The sequence below is a fragment of the Lactuca virosa genome, chromosome 5 (genome assembly GCF_052849685.1).
Source record: "Lactuca virosa cultivar CGN04683 chromosome 5, Lactuca_virosa_CGN04683_v6, whole genome shotgun sequence".
Classification (NCBI taxonomy): domain Eukaryota; kingdom Viridiplantae; phylum Streptophyta; class Magnoliopsida; order Asterales; family Asteraceae; genus Lactuca; species Lactuca virosa.
In genome coordinates this window covers 223,382,223-223,394,945 of record NC_136430.1, presented here as the reverse complement: position 1 = coordinate 223,394,945, position 12,723 = coordinate 223,382,223, and the positions used below count along the sequence as shown (strand labels likewise).

The 12,723-nt window shown below is 36.1% G+C and overlaps 1 protein-coding gene across 1 annotated transcript; it reads left to right on the top strand.

The window, feature by feature from the left end:
- Positions 1–10,391: 10,391 nt before the first annotated feature.
- LOC145116283 (uncharacterized) lies at positions 10,392–12,441 on the top strand. The gene is made up of 5 exons (XM_079052636.1): positions 10,392–10,642; positions 11,084–11,198; positions 11,684–11,773; positions 11,873–11,971; positions 12,156–12,441. Exons 1-5 carry the CDS (start codon positions 10,575–10,577, stop codon positions 12,255–12,257), a joined length of 474 nt encoding a protein of 157 aa, XP_078908762.1. The 5' UTR covers positions 10,392–10,574; the 3' UTR covers positions 12,258–12,441.
- The last annotated feature ends 282 nt before the right edge of the window (positions 12,442–12,723 follow it).

Below are 12,723 nucleotides of genomic sequence, written 5' to 3'. Positions count from 1 at the left end.
TTTAAATTCTCATTAAAAGTATCATGAATATTATAAAGTAACTAAACCTTTAATAAATTCCCAATCTTAGTTACTTTAGGAAAATGTGAATATGGTGCTAACCCATGAAATTCACACTTTGTACCTTACCAAGTCGTTGGTGGAGCGTGTGTGGTTAACCGGCACACTAACTTGGACTAGTAAGGATCACGAAGGGTGACTTAATGTTTATCATAGATCGGTGGAGCGTGTGTGGTTAACCGGCACATTGATTAGGTGATAATATTAAGGGTACCAAGTGAATTTGCATGGTTATTCACACCTTGTTTTGTGATCCTCAGCATCCCAGTCACAAAACTTGAAGGGCACAATCGAGATTGAAACATGCCATTGAAAAGTTCAATGAATCTCAAAAGAATCTAGGAATTTCAAAACCAATTAAACCTAATAATTCATTTCGTTTTCATGGTGGAAATTGGTGAATCGTCATTCACCTACCTTCAAATATGTTATAGCTTAGATTACGACATCCCTCTTCTAAGTTATAATATATTGTGTTGGATCCTAGCCTTAATATTACATTTGGGTGTATTATTAAGGATTCGATATATCTAATCTAAACTTGTTTTCTTCTTTTCATATGTCTTCCAACAACAATGCTTCGGGCTCTAACCCTACTGGCTCCTATTCCCTCATGAACCTTTGTAGGAGGGTCATCTTTGATGGTTCCAACTTCATGGATTGGATCCGGAACATCAGGATGGTCACTCGTTACGAGGACAAGGAATATGTCCTCGATAAGGAGCTAAAGGAGCTTGATGAGTCCACTGCTACTCCTGAGGAGGTCGTTGAGTATCAGGCACATGAAAGAGATGCCACCAAGGTGGCATGCATCATGATGGCCACCATGACAGCTGAACTCCAAAAGTCCTATGAGGACTATTACCCTTTTGAGATGCATCAGGATCTGATGGAAAGGTACCATCAGAGTGCTCGTCAAGAGCGGTATGAAATAATCTCCTCCATGATCACTACCCGTATGAAGGATAGCGAACCAATCACGAGCCACATGCAGAAAATGCAAAGGTATGTGGACCGTCTAATGAAACTGAATGTGAACTTCCCTGAGGAGTTGACAATTGATATCATTTTGCACTCCTTGCCCTCGTGTTATGATCAATTTCGTATGACATACCATATGAACAAGGAGGAAGTCACACTCAGTAAGCTTCAAGGACTTCTGAAGACTGCCAAAAGTGGTCTTAAGAGTAAGTCGGTTACTACTCCTACTCCTACTACTACCCCTGTTTTGGCTATCGGGCAAGGCAAAGGGAAGAAGAGGAAGCACCCTTCGAAGGGTACCAAGGGAAAGTCCCTTGAAGGGTCCTCATATGGAACCAAAGGTGGTTCTATCACTCCTTATGCCATCCCTAAGGATGCTGAATGCTTCTACTGTCAAAATAAGGGGCATTGGAAGCGAAACTGCCCAAAGTACTTGCAGGATGTCAAGGATAGGAAAGTGAAACCATCCCATGCAGGTATTTACACTATATTGTCTAATAACTCACCATATTCTAATTCTTGGGTTCTTGATACAGGTTGTGGTATTCACATCTGTTGTGACTTGCAGGGCCTAAGAAGAAGTGAGGATGTGGAGCACGGAAAGATAAACTTAATCATGGGGAACAAGAAGGTTGCACCTGTTGCCAAGATTGGAGTTTATACTTTGTTGCTAGATAGTGGGTTAAAGTTAGATTTGAATAAATGTGTGTACTCGTCTGAAATGGCGAGGAATATTATTTCCTTTCATGCTTTGTACAAACAAGGTTTTACCTTTTCTTTTGATAATGAAGTTGGTAGTATTAATGCTTTCTTTAATAATGTTCTTTATTTTAAAGCATTACCTTGTGATGGTGTGTATGAAGTTGTATCGGTTGTAGATAATTTAGGAAATAATGTATTATGTATTGATTCTTCTACTAGCTTGGATAAAGCATCTTTGTGGCATTGTCGTCTTGGACATGTAAGCAAGAAACTCATAGGCCAACTCCAAAAGGATGGAGTCTTGGAGTCGTTCGACCTCAAGTCGGATGATAGTTGTGAGTCTTGTCTACTTGGAAAAATGACAAAATCACCCTTCACTCGTACTTGTGCAAGGGGTGAGGGTTTGTTGGACCTTATACATACTGATGTATGTGGACCATTCAAAACCGCCACAAGGGATGCTAATCGCTATTATGTGACTTTTATTGATGATTTTAGTAAATATGGTTATGTCTACTTAATCAAACATAAGTCAGAAACTTTTGAAAGGTTTAAAGAGTTTAAACAGGAAGTAGAAAATCAATTGGGCAGGAACATTAAGATGCTTCGATCCGATCGAGGTGGTGAGTATCTTAGTACTGAGTTCCTCGACTATCTTAAGGAGTGTGGGATTGTCTCACAATTGACACCTCCCAGGACACCACAGCTGAATGGTGTAGCTGAGAGGCGTAATCGAACTTTGTTGGACATGGTTCGCTCTATGATGAGTCGAGCTTCGCTACCAATCTCTTTTTGGGGGTATGCCTTAGAGACTGCCGCCTACATCCTTAATCTAGTCCCTACAAAGAAGGTTGCCAAAACACCTCATGAAATGTGGACTGGGAAAGTTCCCAATTTGGACCATATCAAGATTTGGGGTTGCGAGGCTTTCGTGAGGCGCGAGACTCATGACAAGCTCGAACCTCGAAGTGAAAGGTGTATTTTCATCGGCTACCCACAAAAATCCTTTGGTTACCTCTTCTACAGACCCAATGAGAATGTGGTCTTTGTGGCAAGGAGAGGGGTCTTTCGAGAGAGAGAATTTATAAACCAAGGAGACTGTTGGAGGTAAATTGACCTTGAAGAAATTCAAGACTCAATTGGTGAAGGAACCTCAGACACTAGCAATCAACTTGAGGAGGAAATTCCTGTTGATCCAGCTGACGAGTCTATACTTCCGAGGCGTTCCATAAGGGTTAGGAACACACCTGAGTTTTATTATGGATTTCATATTACTACGGAAGGTGATACATTTATCAGTGACAGTACACTGGTAAATCTGGATGAACCTAACAGTGTTAAGGAAGCCATGGCAGGCCCAGAGTCTGCTAAATGGAAGGAGGCTATGGACAGCGAGATACAGTCCATGTATGACAATCAAGTTTGGAACTTGGTTGACAATGTACCAGGCCGTAAGACAGTCGGGTGCAAATGGATCTTCAAGAAGAAGACCGACATGGATGGGAAAGTGCACACTTATAAGGCTTGACTGGTTGCGAAGGGTTTTACTCAAACTCAAGGTATTGATTATGATGAAACCTTTTCACCAGTAGAAAAGATTAAGTCTATTAGGGTTATGCTAGTCATTGCTGCATTTCATGATTATGAAATATGGCAAACGGATGTCAAAACCGCTTTCCTTAACGGAAAGTTGGCTGAGGATGTTTACATGAATCAGCCAGAAGGTTTTGTCAGTGCAGAGTACCCCAATAGAGTGTGCAAGCTTGAGAAATCCATTTATGGATTGAAACAAGCATCTCGAAGTTGGAATCTTTGTTTCGATGAGAAGGTCAAAGAGTTTGGTTTCTCAAGAAGTGAAGATGAGTCCTGCGTGTATGTCAGAGCTAGTGGGAGTATAGTTAGCTTTTTGGTACTGTATGTGGATGACATACTACTCATAGGAAATGACATCCCAACCTTGCAGGAGGTTAAGTCCTGGCTTGGGAAGTGCTTTGCTATGAAGGACCTTGGAGAAGCTGCCTATATCCTAGGGATAAGGATATTAAGAGAAAGGAGTAAAAGACTAATTGGACTTAGTCAGAGTATCTACTTGGATAAGGTGTTGAAAAGGTTCAACATGCAGAATTCCAAGAAAGGAGAATTACCGATCCAAAGCAATGCCAAACTGAGCAAGGCTCAGAGCCCGAGTACAGAAGATGAGATAGCTGAGACGAGTCGATTACCTTATGCTTCCGCTGTTAGCTCGATCATGTATGCTATGACTTGTACCCGTCCTGATGTGGCCTTTGCTTTGAGCATGGTCAGCAGATATCAGGGGAACCCTGGCAAGGCTCATTGGACTGCGGTAAAGAATATTCTCAAGTACCTGCGGAGCCTTACCCTTGGTGGGAGTGATGACTTGAGAGTAGTAGGGTATAGTGATGCTAGCTTTCAGACTGATAGGGATAACTTCCGCTCTCAGTCGGGCTGGGTCTTTACCTTAAATGGAGGGGCAATCACTTGGAAGAGTTCCAAACAGGAGACTGTAGCTGATTCGACTTGTGAATCAGAGTACATAGCAGCGAGTGAAGCGGCAAAGGAGGCGATATGGCTGAGGAACTTCATCGGAGACCTTGGAGTTGTACCAGCTATTAAGGAGCCTATGGAGATTTTCTGTGACAACAATAGTGCGGTTGCCTTAGCTAAGGAACCAAGAGATCATGGCAGATCCCGACACATTGACATAAAATATCACTTCATAAGACACAAGATAGAAGAGGGACTCCTCGTGGCAAAGAGGGTATCATCAGATGAGAACCCTGCAGATCCCCTTACGAAGGGACTGACGAGGGTGAAGCATTTGCAGCATGCGAGACGCATCGGGCTGAGGGACGATATTAGTTTTACAGATTAGATAGTTATTACTGAAACTTGTAAAATGTAATCGACGTTTGATGATGAATAAAAGTTGTGATTTATTTATGAGTAAGGTGTTGCTATCATTGTCAATTATTTACTATTGTTTCAGCTTTGCATGTTTTGACTTCCAGAATAATAAGTTTATTCAAACTCCCCACAGTCAGTCATATGTCGGAAGTAGGTATGAATCAAGACTGTCATGAATTGGGATTGTAGATGACCAAAGGTGTTTAGCCATAGTAATGGTTGCTACAACATTCATGAGTACTCATAAGTTATGAGTATTTGAATAAACCCACGCTCACTTGTATCACTTCATGGAATTTATCTTGAGTGATCGTGAGACGGTAATATCATATAAGTCTTCAAACCTAGAGATATGAGTTGTTACCTATGAGTTGGTTGTGCATTGATTGCACGTAAACGCATCAGTAACTTGATGTTATAAAACGTGCCTTTGTGTGCAATTCAATGACTAGTAGAACAAGCATATGAGTCGAAGTTTATCTGTTCCTTCTAGAAATAGAAGCGATATCTGGGCCCCTCGATGATTTTGTTTTGACCTATGTACCGGGCCCGGTCAGAACTAAATTGATGTGTTTGATTAAGTTCTTTGTCAGACAAATCGGAAAATCGGGAAACAAACTTCTGGACAATAAGTAAGACATTGTTCCATGTATTTGTCTGGCTGATATCATGAGAGCAGAGGATTATGTGATCACTTATCTAAAATGGCGCTTCATAGTTCAACAGAGTTTTCGAGAGCTACGATTGCCGGTTGGTTCCTGAAGCTATATAGGCAAATACAATTATCAGACTTATCCAAGTGGGAGACTGTTGGATAAGGTGTCTAAGTCCATAACTTATTTGGTATATACTTGACCCGACCCGGCATGGTCCATTTGGGTTGCACTTCACCCGAACTATTTATGTGGATAACATTATGAGAAGAGTATATTTGCGGCCTACTAATATATTATAAGTTATAATATATTAATATCAAATTGTATTATTTAATTAGTATTGATCTTAAATTAATTATGAATTAATTTAGTGATCATAAGGTGACTAATTAAATAATGGGCTATTGTACTTATATAGTGTGGGCTAACACTCATAAGGAAATGGGATAAGCTTGAATGGGAGTCCATGGATGATCCATGGAGCTTTTAACCCATGGATCCTTGGAATAGGAAAAGACATGGGTTATTAGGGTTTGCATGGTTCATAACCCTAATCATCTACACTATATAAAGAGGCTTATAGTGCTTGAAAAGAGACTATGTGTGTGTGCATAAGGTATGGCCGATTTCTAGAGTATTAGAGTGCTCTCTCATAAGTTTTCCAAGTTTGTGGTGATTTGTGATTTCCATTTGAGGCATTCACATTATTGGTGCTTGGCTCTCAAACTCCCAAGGAATCAACTCACTAACAAAGGTATGTAATTCTTCTAGTATCTTTTATGTTTAAAAGTACCCCATGTATGCTAGATAGGTTATGAACCTTGGAAAATTATTTTGCATGTATTTTAGACAAACATAGATCCAAGGTTTCTAGGGTTGCATGAACACCTTAGGAGTGTTAGTTTGCTCAAAACCCAACAGGAAGGACCTTCTTGAGCACACACACCCACTCATGGTTTATGGAAGAAAATGGGGGAGTTCCTTGAAGATTTAGAGAGAGTAATTTAGAATTGAATTGAAGTTGAAATGAAGGGTGGGAGGCCAAGAATCTTAAGGAGGAAGGAAGAGGAGGCTAGTTGGTCATTACATGGAGGATTTGGGAGGTGATCATGGATATATCTGAGACAATTGTATAGATAACCTCTAACCAATAGTGAGGTGTCAAGCTCTTGAGTAAATTTAGTCTTTTCCCTTTTTTTATACATATGTGGGCCGAGAATGAGAGGGGAGGAAAAGAGAAAGAAAATCTTGGGCCATTTTTGGATATGCTCGAAATTATAGGTCCAATATGAAGGTTCTTAGCCCATTGGGCCCTTCTTATGGGTTTATGGCCCAAAATAATGAAGGAATGGGGTTTACGGTCCAAAAATAGAAAAATGGGTTTACGGGCCATAAAGACCCATAAGAAAGAAGTGGGTCTTTTGAGGTCCAATAAGGCCCATAAAAGTGAAGTGAAATATTTTAGGCCCAACATGGCCCCAAAAGGTTATAGTTTTATGAAAATGGATCCAAATAGAGTCAAAATAACCAAGTTGTGAGTTTATTGGCCCATTAGGCCCAATAATTGATTTCTAGCCCAATAGGGGTTTGCGTTGGGAAATTAGGGTTTCAAATTCACAGTTGAGTACGTGAGATGTATTGAATTTAGTTTTGAACTTCACGAGCGATTTTTGATTCTAATGATTGAATTTGAATGAGCATGACATCAATTACAAGTTATACAAGAGTCGATTACAGGTAGACAAAATTTCCTAGCCAAAAATGCTAGTTGTGACAGAAGGGGTAGGCCAACACCCGAATATGCTAGGCAGTATGTTTATTGTATGGTATGTGGTATGATGGGGGAACTCACTAAGCTTCGTGCTTACGGTTTTCAGCTTTGGTTTCAGGTACCTCTTCTTCGAAAGGAAAGGAGCTCGCCTGGTCGCACCGCATCACACTATGATTTGCGCACATGAGATCTTTGGGAGTTGTACCCTGATGTTGTTTCTTATGACATGTTTTGGATATTGATTTTGATTATGACATGTGTTGACACTATTGATGTTTTTAGACTATTGGCTTTTATAATTACGTAATTAAAAATGAAAATTTTTGGTCATGAATTTTGGGATGTTACATCGTTAGTATTTAGGATTTCGGAAGTACTTAGGTTTTCTTTAGACATAAATATATGCATTAAGGTGAAATGTAATTGGTGAGTTCAAGTTGGATTGTTTTGTATGATATAGGTGAGAAAAGTTTTGATGTGATAAATTGAAAATAATAAGTTTTGATTGAGGGCGAGCAAAAGGCAAGTGCCGGGTATTTTGATATTGTTATATTAATACATATTTTATGCATTATTTAGGTGAATTTTAGCTTTATTTTGGTTAAATACAAAGATATTTGGTGCTTAATAAGTGTAAAATCTATTTTGTAGCCAAAGAATGACATTTTCAAGGAAAATGACTAAAAATGGACAAAGCTAGAAACTTGGAGGTTGGAGATTGCATAAAGAGGAAAAAAAGAGGAAGAAAATGTGCATAATGAAGATTCCACAACGTGACTAACTCTGATCCACGATGTGGAAATCATAAGCTTCCCGATGAATCTGTGAAGACTTGAAGCCCACGTGTATAAAGTGTCTCACACGGCTTGGATGTTTGTTTTCCACGACGTGACGACCAATTTAAGGCAAATATATATATATATATATATATATATATATATATATATATATATCGAATTTTATGTCATAGTTCGGGGTGTGCTTCATATGCTTCTGAGAGCTACGACTAAAAGTGATTATAACCTTATAAGAAGCCCCTAGGAGGCAAGGAATCAATTGGAGATCAAGTATTCGAAGAGATCTACACGAAGAATACAAGAAATCATTCGGTTTTCTAGTTTACATCATGTCTATTATAGTTTACTTTGTTTTTTTATTTTGTTTCTGAGTTGATCATGGGCTAATAACCCTTTACTTTCGTTTAGATTAGATGAACCCTAATACTATGTGTTGATGTCTTATTTTATGAATTTATTAATTTGGTTTTAACCTGTGTTGGATAGATCATCATCCTAGTATATTAAAGTTCTTAACTTTTCTGCCTTTCATTTAAGTTATGTGTAGTTAGATGATCAATTTGATTGCATGAACTTGTTATCTAGTTGTTTATGGTATATGAATTGCGAGATCTAGAGATAGAATGTATCCTAAAGTTAGATGATAAAAGTTAATAGCTATAATTATGCTAGAGAACATTATTGATACATAATATGTTCTTGAATTACTTGTCTTGATCCTATATAGGTAATTTTTAGATCTTATCATTCATAGTCCAATATATATATCTTAAAATCAATTTGGTGTTCTTAAATTGTTTGACCATTGTAATTAAAGTTCATAAATTGATATATGTTAGGTATTCGATCATGATAACTACTAAATGATAGTTTGGTAACCAACATAATAAATCCATTAACTTGAAATTGATCATAGGAAAATGGGTGATTCAAAGCTAAACGAAAGCATCTTTTATTCTTGATTAAAAATCGTTTTCTAGTTGTTTGCTTTTGTTTGAAGTGATTAGTTAAGTGTTTTAATTGAAGTTTTTCTGAACTTGTAAAATCAGATAAAAACCCCCCATTTACAATTATTTCTTTTACTTTAATTATTAACATTTCGTTTCTTGTTTAAACATGAGTGATTTGTTTCCTTAATTCCTTAAGGGAGGAGGAAGTCATTCTCTCCCAACCCATTCAACCCATTGTTACATTAGCTTCACATCAACTTTTCTTTCTCCTCTTTCTTATATATTTTTCAACCCACAACACATTAAAACTCTATCTTTCCCAATCCACTCAACCTACTTGCCACATCATTATTTTTTATTTAATTAATTTAGAAAATATTAAATAAAATGAAATATAACATTAAAAAGAAACTTTTGATAATTTATAAACAAAAAAATAAAAAAAATGAAATGTTTACGATTCATGCATTGAAAATAAATGAAATGTTCACAAAATTATATAACCAATAAAAAAAAGGAAAAATATAAAATAACATTCACCTGTTTTGAATCTACTCACATACATGCATTTAATTGTGAATTGAATTGCAATTAAACACAGGAAGCCACGAGTTGGCAAACCCGTTGCATTCGAATTTCTTCTCCAACCTACCCATCCCATCTTTCACAAAATCAGAAGCCGACGGTACCACCGATATCGCCTTAACACTCTGATAAACCGTTGCACGACTCCGATCGCCCTAATATGTTTAACCAAACAAAACAATAATGAAAATGAGCTTCATATTTTTTTAGTCTACATAAATATGTATTTTACTTTTGGAATTTTAAAAACACGTTTCAATTTTGAAGATTTAAAAGAATTATTAAACAGCAAAAGAAAACCATTTTTTTGGACGACATAAAAAACCCAAAGAAACTAGATTTCTTTCGACGTTGATTTTCCTTTGTTTTTATATGAACACACAACTAGAAGATCATAACGAAAAAGAATGAGCCGAAATCAACGACTTATCAAGAAAAACTTACTTGTGGATTTTAGAGAAGAATGATCTCGAACTTCTTGCTTTTTTGTTACTCGTCGAGCGACAAAAGTGGATTATTATGCCTCCGTCTATGAGCAAAGTATTGATAACCTGTTGTACGACGAAATCGCTCAACTCAACGATTCATACATTCTAATTGATCATATATGTGTTTACGTATGTTTTCTTTCTGAGTTCTCCAATGTTTCAAGTGTATTTACAAATACATAAGAACCCACTATATAATGGACAAAGGTCGAGCAAACCAAACATTATAGAAGTTATGCATATAACTCCTACTTATAAAAGAGTTAAACGTAATAAACCTATCATAAACCTATCATTATCTTATGAGTTATAACACACAATAATATAATTTTTTTAGTCATATTTAACTCATAAATTATTAATAAAATGTTAATGAAAACGATAAATACAAGTCAATTTAGTAAAACTTTTTCTATAGCCTTCCAAATTGGAAAATAAGGAAATTAATGTTTTATTTGGTCAAATATTTAACCTAATTTTAGAATGCTAATTGCAAATTTGCAAGCACCAATTGATTGGGGGTCATGGGGGAGTGATCGTTATCGAATTACGTGAAAACAAATTCCAAAATCCTAACACCCAATCGCTCTGATTTCTTCTTCTTTCGAATTCGCCCACCACCGAAATTCCCACATTCCATCGCACACGAATACAGAGACATGGGTTTCGTTTCCTTCCTCGGAAGGGTCCTCTTCGCATCACTGTTCATCCTCTCCGCTTGGCAAACGTAAGTCACGATCGACATGTTTACAATCCTGTTTATAATCTGATTCAATTCGTAATGTTATCGGAATGTATCAATATGTACATGTATCTAGATCCAATTGTACTTGAATTCCCGTTGATATTTAGGGATTTTGAACATTACGTTGGCCCAAAGCATGATGGAGAATCCGATATCCTTTCTTTTCCCTCTTCTTTTGTTACTAGAACTTGTTTGATCATATAGGGTATTGTTTGTTTGAATGCTTTTGAGTGTTTTAAATCGCATAATAAACGTATATAATGGTGGTTTTAGCATGTATTTACGCCATGTACCTCCATGGAAGCTTATATTTATTAATCCTAGTAGGAAAAGTTACAATCTCCTTTAAAGAATGTGATTGAAGATTTGCCCCCTTTTTGTAATTAACAAAGATCTGTTAATATCTTCAATTTTATGCGATAGGTTCAATGATTTTGATGATGATGGTGGCCCTGCTGCAGATGAACTAGCTCCCAAAGTAGCTATCCTTCATAGATTTCTAACTTCAAAGTTCGGCCATGGAGTGCCAAGAATTGATGTGAGTCTCATAGTTTTTTTTTTTTAAATTTTCAAGAATGACCTATTGAGTAACTAAAACTTTATAAAACTTTATTGGAGGTGGGTCCCATATTTTTGTATTAGATTATCCACAAAATTAATCAACCTAACAATCAAACTTAAGTAAATAATAATGGGATTATCAGTTTATCACAATTTTAATAAGAAAAACCTTTTTTATTGTGTACTTCTTTTGGCATCATACTATTTAAGTTATTGTGTTTTTAGATATAATACTAAGTTATTGTGTTTTTAGATATAATACTAAGTTATTGTATTTTTTAGGTACGTATAAAATTATTTTGTATTATTTTCATGTAACCACATTTTTCACATGTGGCTATGACTCATGTCAGTCAGCAAGAAAAGTGGGACATGGGTTAAAAGACATGAATGCCCTTTTCATCATAAGTATAAAAAATAACCTTAAAAAACTTATTTAATTTAAAAATGATATTGGTGCAGGTTAAGCATTTTATTTTGGCTGGAATGGCCCTTAAAGGACTTGGTGGGATCGTGTTTGTTTTTGGAAGCTCCACTGGGGCCCATTTGCTGGTCAGTATTTTTTTAAATATGTTAAAATTTTTTACAATTTGGCTGAATTGGTTATATATTTATATCATCATTAAATTAATTCTTCTTCCGATTTTGCAGATGTATTATCTGCTAGTTTCAACTCCCATTTTATATGATTTCTTCAACTACAAAATCCATGATCCAATGTGTCACATGCTCCTAGCAGACTTCCTACAGGTTCTTTCATTTTTGGACTATGTTTTTAAGTTCTAATAATAAAATTTATGATTTTTCATTTCACATATATAACAAAAATGCTTGATTATTTATTAAAATACAGAAAACCAGAAACATACTTTCATCATTTTATCAATTTATTCACTTCCTATTTCATAGTGATTAAGATGTTTGTTTGTTGCAGAATGTTGCATTGTTTGGGGCACTTCTATTTTTTGTGGAAATGAAGAAGTTATCTCCAAGGAAAATGCTAAGGAAGAAGCTTCCAAAGTCTAAGACAACTTGAGTTCAAATCATTGTCTTTTTTTTTTATTCATTTTGTGCGAATTTATGTTTATAAATATGGAACGCACAAAATAAGAATGGAAATGAAATGAACTACACGGTCTTATTCAAATAATTTTCATTGTAAATTTCTCTGTCCCTATCAACTTCAATGGTATTACTTACGTCAACAAATATCATCTGCATTTTAGATATCTTTTTGGTCACTTTGTTTTCATTAATCTTGATCCCTTATGACATTGTATGTGAAGAGTACACAAAAAAAAAGTTTGACAATTTTTACAAATACAAGATTGTGGTTGTTTGACATTGTATACTGTTACATTGGTTGTTTACATAGTGCTCATTTATGTTATGTAATGATGGGTTTACTTTTATATTGTTTGTTTTCTATATTTTTGGTAAACAAAGAAAATAAACATACATTTATCATTTTCTTTGCGATAAAGTTAAAATAAACGTGTGTT